Source organism: Schistocerca piceifrons, chromosome 6 (assembly GCF_021461385.2).
Source record: "Schistocerca piceifrons isolate TAMUIC-IGC-003096 chromosome 6, iqSchPice1.1, whole genome shotgun sequence".
NCBI lineage: Eukaryota > Metazoa > Arthropoda > Insecta > Orthoptera > Acrididae > Schistocerca > Schistocerca piceifrons.
Window position 1 is genome coordinate 88,732,427 of NC_060143.1, and position 13,883 is coordinate 88,746,309.

The 13,883-nt window shown below is 37.7% G+C and overlaps 2 protein-coding genes and 1 long non-coding RNA gene across 3 annotated transcripts in view; 2 read left to right on the top strand and 1 right to left on the bottom strand.

The window, feature by feature from the left end:
* LOC124802482 (UDP-GalNAc:beta-1,3-N-acetylgalactosaminyltransferase 2-like) overlaps positions 1–5,584 on the bottom strand; it is a 126,858-nt gene extending 121,274 nt beyond the window's left edge. The window contains exon 1 of the mRNA XM_047263291.1: positions 5,138–5,584. Within this exon, the coding sequence (XP_047119247.1) occupies positions 5,138–5,192 (55 nt within the window). The 5' untranslated portion in view covers positions 5,193–5,584. The remainder of the gene's footprint in view (positions 1–5,137) is intronic.
* Positions 5,585–6,120: 536 nt separating this feature from the next.
* Positions 6,121–7,264, top strand: LOC124803074. Its single transcript, XR_007017194.1, has 3 exons — positions 6,121–6,174; positions 6,299–6,436; positions 6,847–7,264. It is a non-coding gene; the product is annotated as an uncharacterized LOC124803074 (long non-coding RNA).
* Positions 7,265–13,335: 6,071 nt separating this feature from the next.
* LOC124802870 (UDP-N-acetylglucosamine--dolichyl-phosphate N-acetylglucosaminephosphotransferase) overlaps positions 13,336–13,883 on the top strand; it is a 149,092-nt gene continuing 148,544 nt past the window's right edge. Inside the window, exon 1 of the mRNA XM_047263912.1 lies at positions 13,336–13,825. Coding sequence (XP_047119868.1) covers positions 13,686–13,825 — 140 coding nt within the window. The 5' untranslated portion in view covers positions 13,336–13,685. The remainder of the gene's footprint in view (positions 13,826–13,883) is intronic.

The following is a 13,883-nucleotide window of genomic DNA, read 5'->3' on the forward strand; positions in this document are numbered from 1 at the left end:
CAAACTGTGGCCGAGAGCAAAGTAGACCAACCTTGGTGCAACATAAGTTGAATACAACATGCTTGATTTCAATGGGAGCTTCAGAACCTGAGCCATCTGGATCCTCACCTACACAACTGGCTTTTCTGAATTTCACAGATGGGAGTTATCCTCACAATGCTTTTTCCGCTCCCGTAAATACCCCTGCCTCAGCTTACAGTAACATACTGCCCCACACCCTCCACCCAAAAGTTTCCACCCACTCTATCCTATCACCTCCTCTCCATTCTCATCTCTCACCCTCTTTGTTTGCCAGCTTCTGATACTGCATCCACCCATCTTTCCCCACTCCTCTCCTTTTTCACTCCGTTTCCCACATCTCCCTGCCCCACAACCTCATGATGCTGTGCCTGTTAGCAGTCTAGTCTTTGCACATTCCCCCAGACTGCACTCCTCTCCCCCACCCCACCCCCTCCCCCCCACCCATACACTACTATCCTTTCCCATTCCCCACCCCCTCCAAACTGTTGCTTCCATTCCACTGGAAGTTGAATTATGGTCCGAGCTGCCATCGCGGACATGTGTGCGTGATGTGAACTTGCCCGTGTGAATGAATGATGTGTGTTTCTCAATTTTCTGATGAAGGCTGTGACCGAAAGGTTATGTGTAAGTGTCTTTTACTTGTGCCTATCTGCAAATTAATGTGTCATTTTTAATGTAAGTAGCAATCCATCTTTTCCAACACTGTTGATATTCCAGCCTGGAGTTTCCATTGTTTGACCTGGACAGATTGTTATGTTTCAATTTACATTAGCTGTGTTTCTGGCAATTTGTTAATGACCCTTTTCCTTCTGTTTCAATTCTTGTGTGTTTGTTTAATTCAAAGGGTTTAGAGCAGAGATATTTTCTGGGTTCACGTATTCTGTTATACTTCTTATGTGTTTTTGTAATTCATAGTGCAAGGTATCTTTTCAATTTGCTCGAAACGGATATCACTGGAATTCTTAGAATTATTTAAGGCATTGTTAACAATAAAATTAGGTATCTGGAGCTTCAAAAAAATAAACTAAAATAAATAAATGTCTCTTCTGGTACAAAGGTTAACTTCACCTTCTAGTACCTAACGACTTTCAGCTCTTTGCTAGCTGCCCCATTTTGGAAATCTGTCTGGAGTGTAGCCTTGTGCGAAAATGAAGCTTGGTTTATAAACAATTGACAAAAAGGGAAGTTTATGAAATGTGATGCTGCAGAAGGACGTTGCAGATTAGATGGGTGTATCAAATAAATAATGAGGAAGCACTAAATCAAACAGGGGGGAAAAAATCATGAGATTGCTGGATTAAAAGAAAGGATCAGTTGACATGATATACCCCGAGGCACAGAGGAATCAAAATTTGGTAATGGAGGAAAGTGTGACAGGTAATAAATTGTAGAGGGAAACCACTGCTCGAATACAGTGAGCAGGTTGGTGCAGTTACACACAACAGACGGTCTGGTATTATGAGGAAATGGAAAACAGAAAGCAGAGAAAAATGAGAGAGTACCGGGGAGGGGAGGGGGGGGGGGGGGGCAACAGAGGTTAAGTCTAAGAGTGTGATGGTACATGAAGATCTGTTGCAAACCAAGCTCCCAGAAAATATGTAGCTATTCAGTAAAAGCACTTTCTTTCATTGTAAAGGACATGTCAGCTTGGTGTTCACGGTTGTAGTAGATGATAACTACTCTTTTCGAATAATTTAACTATCCGACACACACACACACACACACACACACACACACACACACACATTTATTTCTAACAGAATTATTGGTTTCAACTGATTTCAGTCATCACTAGATCGTAAAAAGAGGCCATGGTTCAGCCACACCATTGTAGTTGTCAGTGGATCTATGGATGACCGATGTCAGCTGAAACCAGTAATTTCACAAAAAAGGGTTTGCTAGTTATTGGGAGCTCCAATGTTAGGCATGTTATGGAGATTGAAGGAAAGCCAGTGTGCACTTGGTATGTCAATCAGAAGGTTTCATCTAATATGTGGAAGTGACCTTTCCTGCGGCTACTGAGCATGCAGAGTCCAGTCATTTGCAAGCTGCGGCTCACATTGGCACCAACAATACCTGGTACATGGGTTCCGAGGCCATCCTCAGTTCACAAGAAGCCTTGTTCACTCTGACAGTCTCGGCTGCAAATTTCTAGATCTGCCTTATTGAGTGAGGATTAGTAGAATCCCCCCCCCCGAGAGGTCAATGTGCACTACATGCAGCAAACAGCTACTCGGATAGCAGAATACCTGTGGAGTGCACTTTTTTTAAAGTTAGGCAGGTGTTTGATATGCTCTGATGGAACACTCGCAAGTCGATAAGTAGAAATATGAGTAAGATCGTGTTGAGAGTTAAGACATTTCAAGTGTCAAAATTTTATCAGTATATACTCAAAGTATTCATAATAAAGTTAATGAATTTACTGCTCTCCAGGAAATTTCTTGTGCTGAAATAATAAAGAACGAAGCATGACTGTTGTCATCTCTTCTTTGATTTTAAAACAAAGTATTATTTTTTAAGAAGGATAACAACACTGAAAACTTTTAGCAATTTTTCTGACATTTGACTAGCACTACTGGCAGAGGCTGTCATTATAAGAAGTTCACATTCCACTGCTGATTGCAGACTGGAGGGTGAACCTTAACAATGGCAGCTAATTGTGTCAGAAAAACCATTCAACACTGTATAAAGCTCCCAAGACAAAAACCAATAGGCAGTACATCAACAAATGGCCACAAAAGCCTAAACAACTTCGTATTTCTACAAATATTTGTGCAATAAAGGATTATGTAAATGAATGAAAACTGATATAAAATTTCCAATATAGGCAGCAGGAAAAATCACCACAAAGGCATGAAAACCTTACTAATTTTATTTCTGCACTACACACCCTATGATTTTGAAAAAGTATTTTGAGGATTATCTCCTGCACTTTGTGTGAAAGGGTCGACAGAAGCGTCCGATCCAACGCGTCGGCTTTGACCCGTGACGTAAGGGTGTTGTCGTGTGTGATGTCATGACGGCGCGGAGTTTGGTTTGAGTGTGGCTGTCTCCAGTTCTGTTTTATTTTATTTACTTTTCTGATCTATTCGTTCTATCTCGTGAATTTTTTTTTTTTAATTTAAAAACACTTATTACTTATTTTAATTATCTGTTTCCTCGAATTTCTGTTTCAGTTTATTATATTTATCTTTCTGATCTGTTCGTTCTATCCCGTAAGTTTTTTTTTTTTTAAAGACAAAAAACACTAATCAGCTACTGAAGCATCTTTATCTTCTATGGGTTACAGGGGTTACGACCCCTGGGGAGGTGGGTGGGTATTCATGCATGGCTGTCTTCACTTACACGTTGTAGCTACGCAAGGCGTCTAAATTTGTTTATATTTAGATTGCCCCCCACCCAAAACACCCAATTTCCCGTGCTTGTCCCGTTAGTGTCATTAGGCTTCTTGTGGAAAGTGTGTGTGTTTGTTTTTGTTTCCGCCATATTTGTGACGTCATGGGTCAAAGCAGACGGGTGGGATCAGACGCTTCCGTATTTCCGTGTGAAATTCAATGTAGTGATGAGCATTCTTCTTCTTCATCTTCTTCCCACACACAAAATGAAGTAGGCCAAGTTCGCCATCTTGACGAGTTCAGTTAAAGACATTAGATAATTTTGTTTAAAATCCATATGTTTTAGATTATGCAACCAACAAATTTCATACAGATTGGGTGACAAATGAAAAAATGCATCCAGAATGAATTTTTACTCTGCAGCAGTGTGTGCTCTGGTTTGACAGACTGTGATTTGCCTTTCACAAGCATGTGCTCTACCAACTGAGCTGCAAGTAGAAGAGGTACTCGCAGAAGTAGTGGTGAGAACGAGTTGAGAGGTTTGCTTGGCTAGTTAAGTCACTAGAGCACTTTCCCACAAACATCAAAGGTCTAATCTTTAAGAGTCCAATATGGCACACAGTTTTATCTGTCATGAAGTTTCAAAACAATTTAATTTACTTTCAAAGCATTTGAAAGTGTCATTTTGCACCATCACTGTGTAATAAATTTCATAGATCCCTCTCTCTGAAAAGCTATAATTAACATGAAAATGGAGTGAGATAAAATGCTGACATTAAGTATAGTCACTTACTGCTGTAGGTAGAACAAATAAGCCACATTTCACCCAAATCTGAGATAGCAGTTGAGATGGCTTGACATGGAATGACCCTACAGGAAGTACAAAAATGTAACAGAAGGATCATGAGAACTAGAGGAGAGATTACAGTTGTACAGAGACAGATAGACAATCAGTCAATTACATCTCACTCAATATATGAATGGAATAAGATAGGAATTTATAAATATTAGTATGAGGTGTCTGCCACGATGCGCTGTACAGTGGTTTGGGGGTGTATTTGTACACGTAGACATTATGGCGAGATAAAGAACTCAATCATTTTAGAATGCATGAGTGAAGTTATGGAAATGACAGAAGTTATGAATGGCTGTCACACTATCAACTTCAACTTTCATTTGCAGATTTGCTATGCAGAATTATTCAAGCTGGTCAAAAACTTCGCACATCTTCATTACTTGTACTACTTTAGAGGAAAACAAAAGTTTACAAATGGTGACTTTCCAGCCAGTTAAGCATCAGTTCAACTGACACACACAGCCACTACAGAACAAAGAATAAATATAAGGTGATACAACCAGAACAAGCAATAGGCAGAGGATAGATGTATAAATACAAAACTCTGGATGATGTAGTACACCCAAATCAAGTTTTCCGGAGCTGTTGTGAAATAATTTACTTCTGATCTATGAGGTGGATGTGATGTTATTACTTGAAAATAACATAACCTATCACTAGGAATGGACCAATGTAACAGCATCATAATTAAAAAGGAAACTGAAAATTCTACTTCTCTGTGAAACTGGTGTTGTCAATATACATACACACAATTATTTTTAGACGCAACACAAGGCCCATAGTCAGGAATGAAACCGTTAAACGAAAAGGGTGCAATGTGCTGTAGACAGCTCGTATACTGCATTTCAAGTTAAACTGGGTACCTTGCGTGTATCATTATACAACTCATGTCTCAACGTTCTACAATAAGTCTGCGTGCACTTACAAGAATATGATAACAGTCCCGCAATAACTGCGACGCTGAATAGTGTCCACTCCATCAATGTATAAACACTTTATTTTGCTTGTTTACATGCAATGCGCACAAAAATCTACAATACAAAGCCTCTGTGGAAGGGCTATTTTGGTACACAGAATTTGATATCTTGCAGCAGTGCTTTTTGATTGATTGATTAATTAATTAATGAAAGCGCATAAAGTTCCCTTTTTTACGAGAATGCAACACGTATCATTTATTGTACTGTAGACCCTCTCGTCATTGTTTTCAGCTACCATAAACAATACGTGGTTGAAAATACGAAAATGATTATTATAAATTATATCGTAGGACATCAGAACACGTGGTTAGCTCCATTTCCATTTGACATATACGTGGAATCACCAAAACTTCAATAAAATCACAACATTTCAATACTATTGCGAACTGCGCTCCTGCGCTTCTCGCTGTGCATTTGTTAAGCAGGCGTCTAAAGCTAGCGAAATGAGGGATGCTCAACTACCGGACCTACCGATAGATGGCTCTACCAGCTGATTACTGTCGTCTGTATTGCCCGCCATATTCGAATTTGGCAAGAAGTTTCTCTCGGTCTGTACGGTGTGTAAGGAATTAAGGATTATGGAAATGGTAATTTCTTGTTCCGCTTTCAATTGTACGAAGCGATGGAGTAAGGAAGGTGACTTACCATTTCACAGGTAATAGGACTACTGATACAATACAGACTTAGTGCGTTTGCTAATTAGATGTTTTTGAACAGGTTTCCTCTAAAGCACCCAGAGCTGCTGAAGAAGTGGATTACTTCCGTGAAGCGGAAATGTTTTAATTCTACGTCTTACAGTTTTCTTTGCGGAAACCATTTCCGACAAGAGGATTACGTAGTGAGCCCCGGAACGTGGAAGAAACGTCTCAAACCCGAAGCAGTGCCATAAGTTTTTGACTTTCCGACACATTTGATGCCACCAAATAAACAGCCACGACGACATGTTATTAGGATTGTGAGTGACAACGATGCTTCTCCATTTGAGGTAGCTAATTAATTTCCTTGCTATGTGTGTGCTTTTTACTTTTGTGAACTTATTTTGTACGGACGCAAATGGGCTACATAGGTCTAAGCAATGTTGTAATACAGGTCCATATTTTTGTTTTTAGCGTCCTGTCATGGAATCCGTGCTCGATTTGCCCACTGTAGAAGCTACTGATTGCGTGGACAATGTTGTCAATGAGAATTATTGCGTGGAAAGCATGACCCATTTATCTAATGCAGAAGCTGCGAATTGTGTCGAAAACGTTAGTATAAGGATGTTTTCACACCCCCAAAGTTTTCTTATAATATTTTTTCATCATGCCTTGAGTTATTTCAATCATATATAACGAAATTATTTCGGGTCTAGTGTAGCAGGGGATACAACCCGTCGGCTTTGGACAATGACGTCACAAGTCGCCAGATAGCAGTTTACCATTTTCGCTTTTGCCGTTATGTTTCAGTTTCGTTTTTTTACTGATTGCTTAATAAAGTGGATCTGTTTATTCTATCTCGTGAGATTTTTTTTTAAAAAGCCAAAAAACACTTATCAGCCACTAAAGGGAGCTACAACACTAAGAAGAATCGCTTCTCGATTGGCGACTTGTGACGTCAATGTCCAAAGCCGACGGGTTGTATCCCCTGCTACACTAGTCCCATTATTTCTTTATTTCAGAGTGCAGTTGCTTCTTCAGTAATTGATTGTGGTATGCAGTCGAAAGTAGGAATGGGAGGCAAGGCGACCGAAATTTGCAATTTTTTCTCAGACATTGTGCACGAATTAAAACGTAAACTGAAGTGCGTCCGTGAAAAACTTCGAAGAAGAGAGAAGAAAGTGTTTTCCATGGATGACATCATAAGTTCATTGAAGGAGGAGGGGCATCTTCCTGAAAAGTTACATAACTTCCTCAATCATCAGAAAGGAACACAAGTGTAATTAGTGTGCAATTCAGTGAACAACTCTCTCTCATCAAAGGGTAATAGATACACAACAAATGTGAAAATGTTTGCGATGACTGTGTACTTTTATTCACCAGCAGCATATGCATACCTGCAAAAATTAATGCCTCTGCCCCATAAATCATTGATTTCCAAATGGGTGGCAAGTGTAGACTGTGAACATGGCCTCTTAAAAGATGTTTTTAAGTTCGTTGATTTGAACCAATTGTAAGGGACCAGTTCAGCGATTCATGTCTAATAGTAGACAGTATGGCAATTAGGAAGCAAGTAGTTTGGGACCAAGGAAGTAAGTGATACACAGGTTTTATGGACTTTGGTGTGGAAGTGCCTCAGTCAAAAGAAGTAATAGAGGTATCTGAGGCTCTGGTTTTCATGCTTGTTTCTATTAAAGGCAAATTTAAATGCCCAATTGCATATTTATTTATCAGCGTTGTACAGGCAAATAATCAGGCCACACTGATAAAATCTGCTTTAGAGAGGCTGCACAGTTCTGGCATTAGGGTTTGGTGTGTTACATGTGATGGCTGCAAGGTAAATATAAGCACTTTATGTTCACTTGGCTGTACTTTAAATTTTTCCAAGGGTGATTTTTAAAGCCACTTTCCTTGTGGAAAAATACAATGTTCATTGTATCTTGGACATGTGTCATATGATTAAGTTAGCCAGAAACGCTCTAGCAGAAGTATCTGTTATTGAGTCTCCAACTGGCATTATTGGATGGCATTTCATTGAGCAATTGAACAAGGTACAACAAGAAGGTATGACATTTGCCAACAAACTATCAGGACAATATATAGCCTAAGTTATGTAAATAGAAAAATGAATGTTTCATTAGCTGCACAGACTTTGAGTTCTAGTGTGGCAGATAGTATGGAGTTTTTGATGAGGGTTGGTGATCTAAATTTTAAAGGAAGTGAAAGCAACAGTAGAATTTTTGATATTCTGAACTCCAGAAATCCATTAGGTAAAGGGTACAAGAGCCCCCTGAGACTTGACAACAATTCTTATTGGCTTGGTATTTTCAGACACACTGAAAATTATATCAAAAGCTGAAAAATCATAGGTGTTCCGTTGCTGCTCCATGCAAGAAATACTTTTGCTTTTTGGATAATTTTCAATGTGCAATCAGTCAGGCACATAGCTCTGGCAAGTTTGTTTTGTGTTGAATTTCCTCTGAAGTATTTGCTAACATATAAACTGTCACAAGACCCGCTGTCTTCTGTGGATGTAGGCTGAACTTCAGTATTGATCTGAATGATACATTTTCTCATGGTAATGGATGGCTAACTGTTGCTGTTGTACGAGGTGGGACAGGCGTACCCAATGTATCTGGACTTGAAAGCTTTGTCGACCGTGACGTCATACCCTACCGCACATACCACGTTTGTGAAAATGCAAATAAAGACTTTGGCAAATCATCATATATGTCACCCTCACCCTTTTCCTTGTATACCCGCAATAGACGTAAGATATCTGTTAATGAGACTGTATTTATTTGGATTAAAGGTAAAGGAACATGTGAATATGTAAAATTTGTTGGAGATTGTACTTTGTATTTTCATAAATAAATTGGTCTGTAGCGTAGCTGAGAACCGGACAAGGGTACATCTAGAATCTGTCGACATAGAGTCCCCCCCCCCCCCCTGCATTCGGTCCAGAGGTGGTTGGAACAACAATCCAAATGCGTACCAGTTCAAATGTGCCAGGAGAAAGTTGCTCTTTGGTAACAGTGTCACTGCAATGAATGGGAATTGCTCAAATTTTAATGTGTGTTGTTTGCCAACTGTTTGTGATTTTCATGCAAGAAAGCATGTAGCAGAAAGCGATGAAAGTGCTGCAGAAAATGAAGTAGAAAAGTGGTGTGCACTTCTTGATAAGATTAAGTTCTCATTTTACAAGCAAAATATACTCTATTATATTGCAGGGTATGTGTCATTGCACCTTTCAAGGCAGAGTACATGCAAAGACTGTCTTCACATACTGAAGCCACCAGTAGTTAAATCTGCATTAGAATGTGATGCTCTCCAAGCTTTTCCCAGTATGGCCAATAAAAATGCATTTGTAAATTTTGTTAACCGGGGAAAACTGGTTAAAACAAGTGACTGTGTGTACTCTGTTATAGAATACTCAGAGAAACTGTTTCAGATGTTTGTGATTGCTGGGGATAGGCGACAGAAATATATACAGGCCAAGATTTTTCATTGTGTTAAAAATAAATTTGTAGTTTACCCATTTCCTGCTCTTGGTCATGATTACTATTATGAAATTGGGATTGAGGACTTACATCAGACTCAACTTGTTTGTAAGATTGCATCCCTGTACTCCTGCATATGCTTAAAAACATATGGAAAAAAAGTTTGCTGAGAAAATTTTAAACAACAAATCAAGTATAAGGCAGAAGTTAAATAAACTCATATTGTTTAATCATGTATAGTGCTCAAATTGGAAAAGATTATGTAATGGGACATTCCATGCAGATGGATGTGACATTTTGACAGATTTTTTAAAACTATTTTGTCCATAGGTTTGTTGTTGTGTAATGATGAACTTCAAAGGATGAATCACATTGAAGTAAAATTAACTCTTTACATCCTGTGTAGATATTGTAACAAAATTATAATTGTTTATTATATAAGCTTATTTTAAGATGTTTGGTGTTACAAAATATGCACTTGCATTAAAAACAGGTGATTTGTGTGAAATTAATGAAAAAAATGTTCTGAGACTTATTTGACAGATGGCTTTCAGTGTGAGAAAATATTTCCCTCAATAACTATGTTAACTTGAATTTTTCACTTTAAGAAAACAGTTTAATCCCAGGATGGGTGTGATCTAATGGAGTACGCAGTAGCCCTATGTTTCAAACAGTAATGTTTGGTGGATAATCTGCAACATAAGAGCAATAAAATCATTACTCTGTTAATTCTTGTTGTAATACTTCCTAGAATGAACACAATTGATCGTAAGCATTCTTATTACTTTAGAACCATTCTAGAATAATGGGGCCTGAGTAAGGCAAAACCTAATTTTCTGAATTTTGTCTTTATTTTGCTAGGAGGTCTTCCTATTATATGTTCCTGTGTAGGGGGGGGGGAATGCAAATAATCATATAGAATTATCTTTGTAGCACCACAAAGTACGGAATACAATGATTACAGTTACACTTGGAAATCTAGGAAATTTCAGTCTTCATGTTACATGCCTAATTTTCATCAACATTTACCTTAATTATACAGTTACACTTTTTGCTGATCTGAAGTGTGTACTACATGTTAAAAAGATTTTGTTTGGTCATAGTAATAAAAGCATTTCATTTTGTTAGTTCATATGTCCCATACGGACCTGAAATTATCAAGTTATGATGACAAAGGAAGGAATTAACATTAAGGAGTCTTACTTCACAGAAATTATGTAACAATGGTTACACTTTTTGCTAGTTAACTTTAACATAAACCATTTAGTTTTCCATTAACAGTGAAAGCAGTTGCACGAGTCACGTAAAGAACAAAGTTTCCCATAGGGAGCTAAAGTATTTTACATTTGAGTTATTGCAGACCCAAGGTATTGTGCTCTTCATATTTCTATTTAAAAAAGTTTGTAACTCATTCACAGACATTTTGGAATCTGAACATACATGTGTGTAGCAAGGTACTTTTCATGTGCCATGTGGAACCTTTAATTTTCTGGTTCAAATATAATTTATTTCATGAATTACCTTTAATACCAACCATGTCTGAATGCATTATTTACCATTTAGAAGAAGAAATATTAGTATACAGAATAACAAACCTCATGAAAAAAGCGAGAGATTGTTCAGTACAGAACTTGGAATGGCTCTTTATCAATAGCAGGTAAAAAGGCTTCTATTAAATGTTCAAATAAACCAGTCAGTACCTCTTAAGTCACCATGGAGTTGATACAGTAATAAAACAATTTACTTTTTCAGAATTTCTGCTAAGTATTGAAAGTACAAAGACCTATTCAGTTAGTATTTGCTTTACCAATAACCTGTAGTACAAGCACTCATATAAGAAGGTAATTATGGGAGTCAAGAGTTATGTTAAAATTAAAGATACTGACTGGTATTACTTGCTCACAAAATGTTGTAGTTGCTGTACAGTTTATGCTCAATGTGGTGTACCCAATGTGATTCCTGGAGGACATAATATTCTGTTATCCTATGGGAGTGCACTCGTACCACACCTATTGAAAGAAAGTTTTGCTGTGGAATAGTTGTATCAGACGTCTGTACCAGAAAACATATCTCCACTGTGACACCCTCATGTTCTTGGTATGCTATTAGCTATTATTACAGGAATACTCTTCATATGGAGAAGGGAGGGAGGGAGAGAGAGATGGGAGGAAATCATGTTCTTAGGAGGAGCAAGCTTTACAGCAGCATATGCTGTTAAAGCATAGTGAGATTTTCTTTTTCATTTCCAACATTGTACACAACTTTCTTGCACTTTTATGTTATCACATTTTCCCCTTGAGAATGGAGAAGAGACAGGGGGAAAAAAAAAATTAAGTGAGCTTTTATAAGAACTGAAAACTCTACTTGTGTCATTTGTTATTTTCAAAATGTTACTCTCTTTCCAAATACTGTTCTATTTCTTCAAACCAATTCTGAATTTTTCAGGTTATTACATATTATTTACTGTACATTGTCCAGCAATACTTCTGTTGTTACCGGATAGTTTGTAATTTGGCACTACCTTTGTGCCACTGGTATTGACTAGTGTACTTTTGCAGAGAAGAAAATCGACTGGACTAGAATGTGCCGTCAGTATAGGACAGATTCAGGCAATATGGAATTTTTTACACTAAATTTGCAATATAATGTCACCCTTGTCTCGCACAGATTGTAGCAGCCATTGGGGTGCCTGTCTGGCCAGCTTCTGCAGCTTTCGCTTTCAGGTTTGTTTTTTGCTTGGGCCCTATACTGACAACCAGTCATTCCAGTGATTGACACCATGTCATAAACTGGAACCAAGATTCACAGAAATAAAATTCCATGTTGTAATTCACAGTGTAATTAATTTTGCCCACTGACATGTTTTGAATTCAATTTTAAAATAAAACCATGGTACCAGTCATTGTTTGGGTGTCAGACTGGAAAATTACAGTTTTAAGACACCCCAACCTTAAAACTAAAAGCTGTGATCGATGTTATTTTCAACAAGTTCCTTCACTTTCTACATCATCATGGATCAGTTCAGTATCATATTATTACTAGACGTAACTTCTAAATGATGCAAGTCATGCATTTAAGAGGAGCCTTAACGTTGGCCTTTATGTTTGTCTCATGTAAATGTATTTCTTGTCTTGTATCAAAGACTGAAGCACTGTCAAACACTGGTGCTTCTACCTTATTGCTCAGTTAAAATACACCATGCCACGTACAGGCGTTAATAAAATCATGGCATTTACATTTCTGATCAAAGAGAGGGCCACATTCGTAAGTGCATGTTGCAATTAGTGTCAGCATATATGCAGATCGGTAATGCATCACTTCAGATAAAGAAAAATAACAATTTTTCCGTTTATACGTAAGTAATACTTTAATAGTTCAATTGTAATTTCTGTTGTCAGTAAAGATACCCCTAAGCAAACTATGTCACTTTTTTTTTTTTTTTTTAAAAAAAAAAAAAGAGACGTCTTCACTGTTTTCCAAACTTGATTTTCCGAATTATACCTGTAGTTAAAAGCTTTGGGGAGTAAGGTAATTTGTTGACCTCCATTGAATCTTAAATAGTGTTTGAATATGGGCAAATAAGTACTCATAAAATTATTAGTAAACGATTTATAGGTCAGCTTCTCAAAACTTCCAAAACACACTCGAATTTAGGAATTTCATAGCAGAACTGTAACTGTTTTTTCTCGCTAGATCAGAAACACTTCATTATGTTGATGTGTAGATGTCTAGAACATCCAATATAAAAGACTTATGAGGGCGCAGAACGAAAAACATTTTCATCCGTGTTTTGACACTTCGTTCTTTGCCAAATTCAGATATGGCGGACACCAGTGATTTCTAGTGAACACTCAATGATATAATCTTTTGCCGGCACGCGCTAGAGCCATCTATCGGTAGGTCTGGTAGTTGAGCATCCCTCATTTCGCTAGCTTTAGACGCCTGTATTTGTTAAAGATACCAAATAGCAATACACTCTTTGCTCAGTGATCTGAAAAATGAAAGAGCTGTGTTGCAAAAATTAAACCAGAGTTAATGAAATTGCGTATTTTTTATACGTAATAAACCTATTCATGTTAAATATAATAATAGCGTACCAGCCATTACATGCAAGAATTTTCTTGCACGTAAATAATGAGCGTGGAATGTTGGCTACACGCCAGACCTCGTGGGCGTGACGTATAACCTGATTTGATGATATAAACACAATTTTATACACGCAACGTTTTGTACACGAATGCACGAACATGTCATCTATCTTTCCGTTATCACCCTTAACAGCTGCACTGACTACATTTCGATAGAAGTATCCTCTACGTAAAATTTTGTTGACGCATTCCGTTGAGACTTATACCGGCAAAATGTATCCACTTGCTTTAAACGCTATGATGTCTGTTGCCTCGTATTTTTGCTGTCTTAGGATAATTCCTAAAATTAAGGAGACTTTTATTAAAGCAAACCTTTATGGCATTGATATGAGTAAAAGAAAAAAGGAGAAGATGTAAGTGATTGGCGTATATTTTGAAACCACTGTGCCAACAACAGTCAACACACAAAAA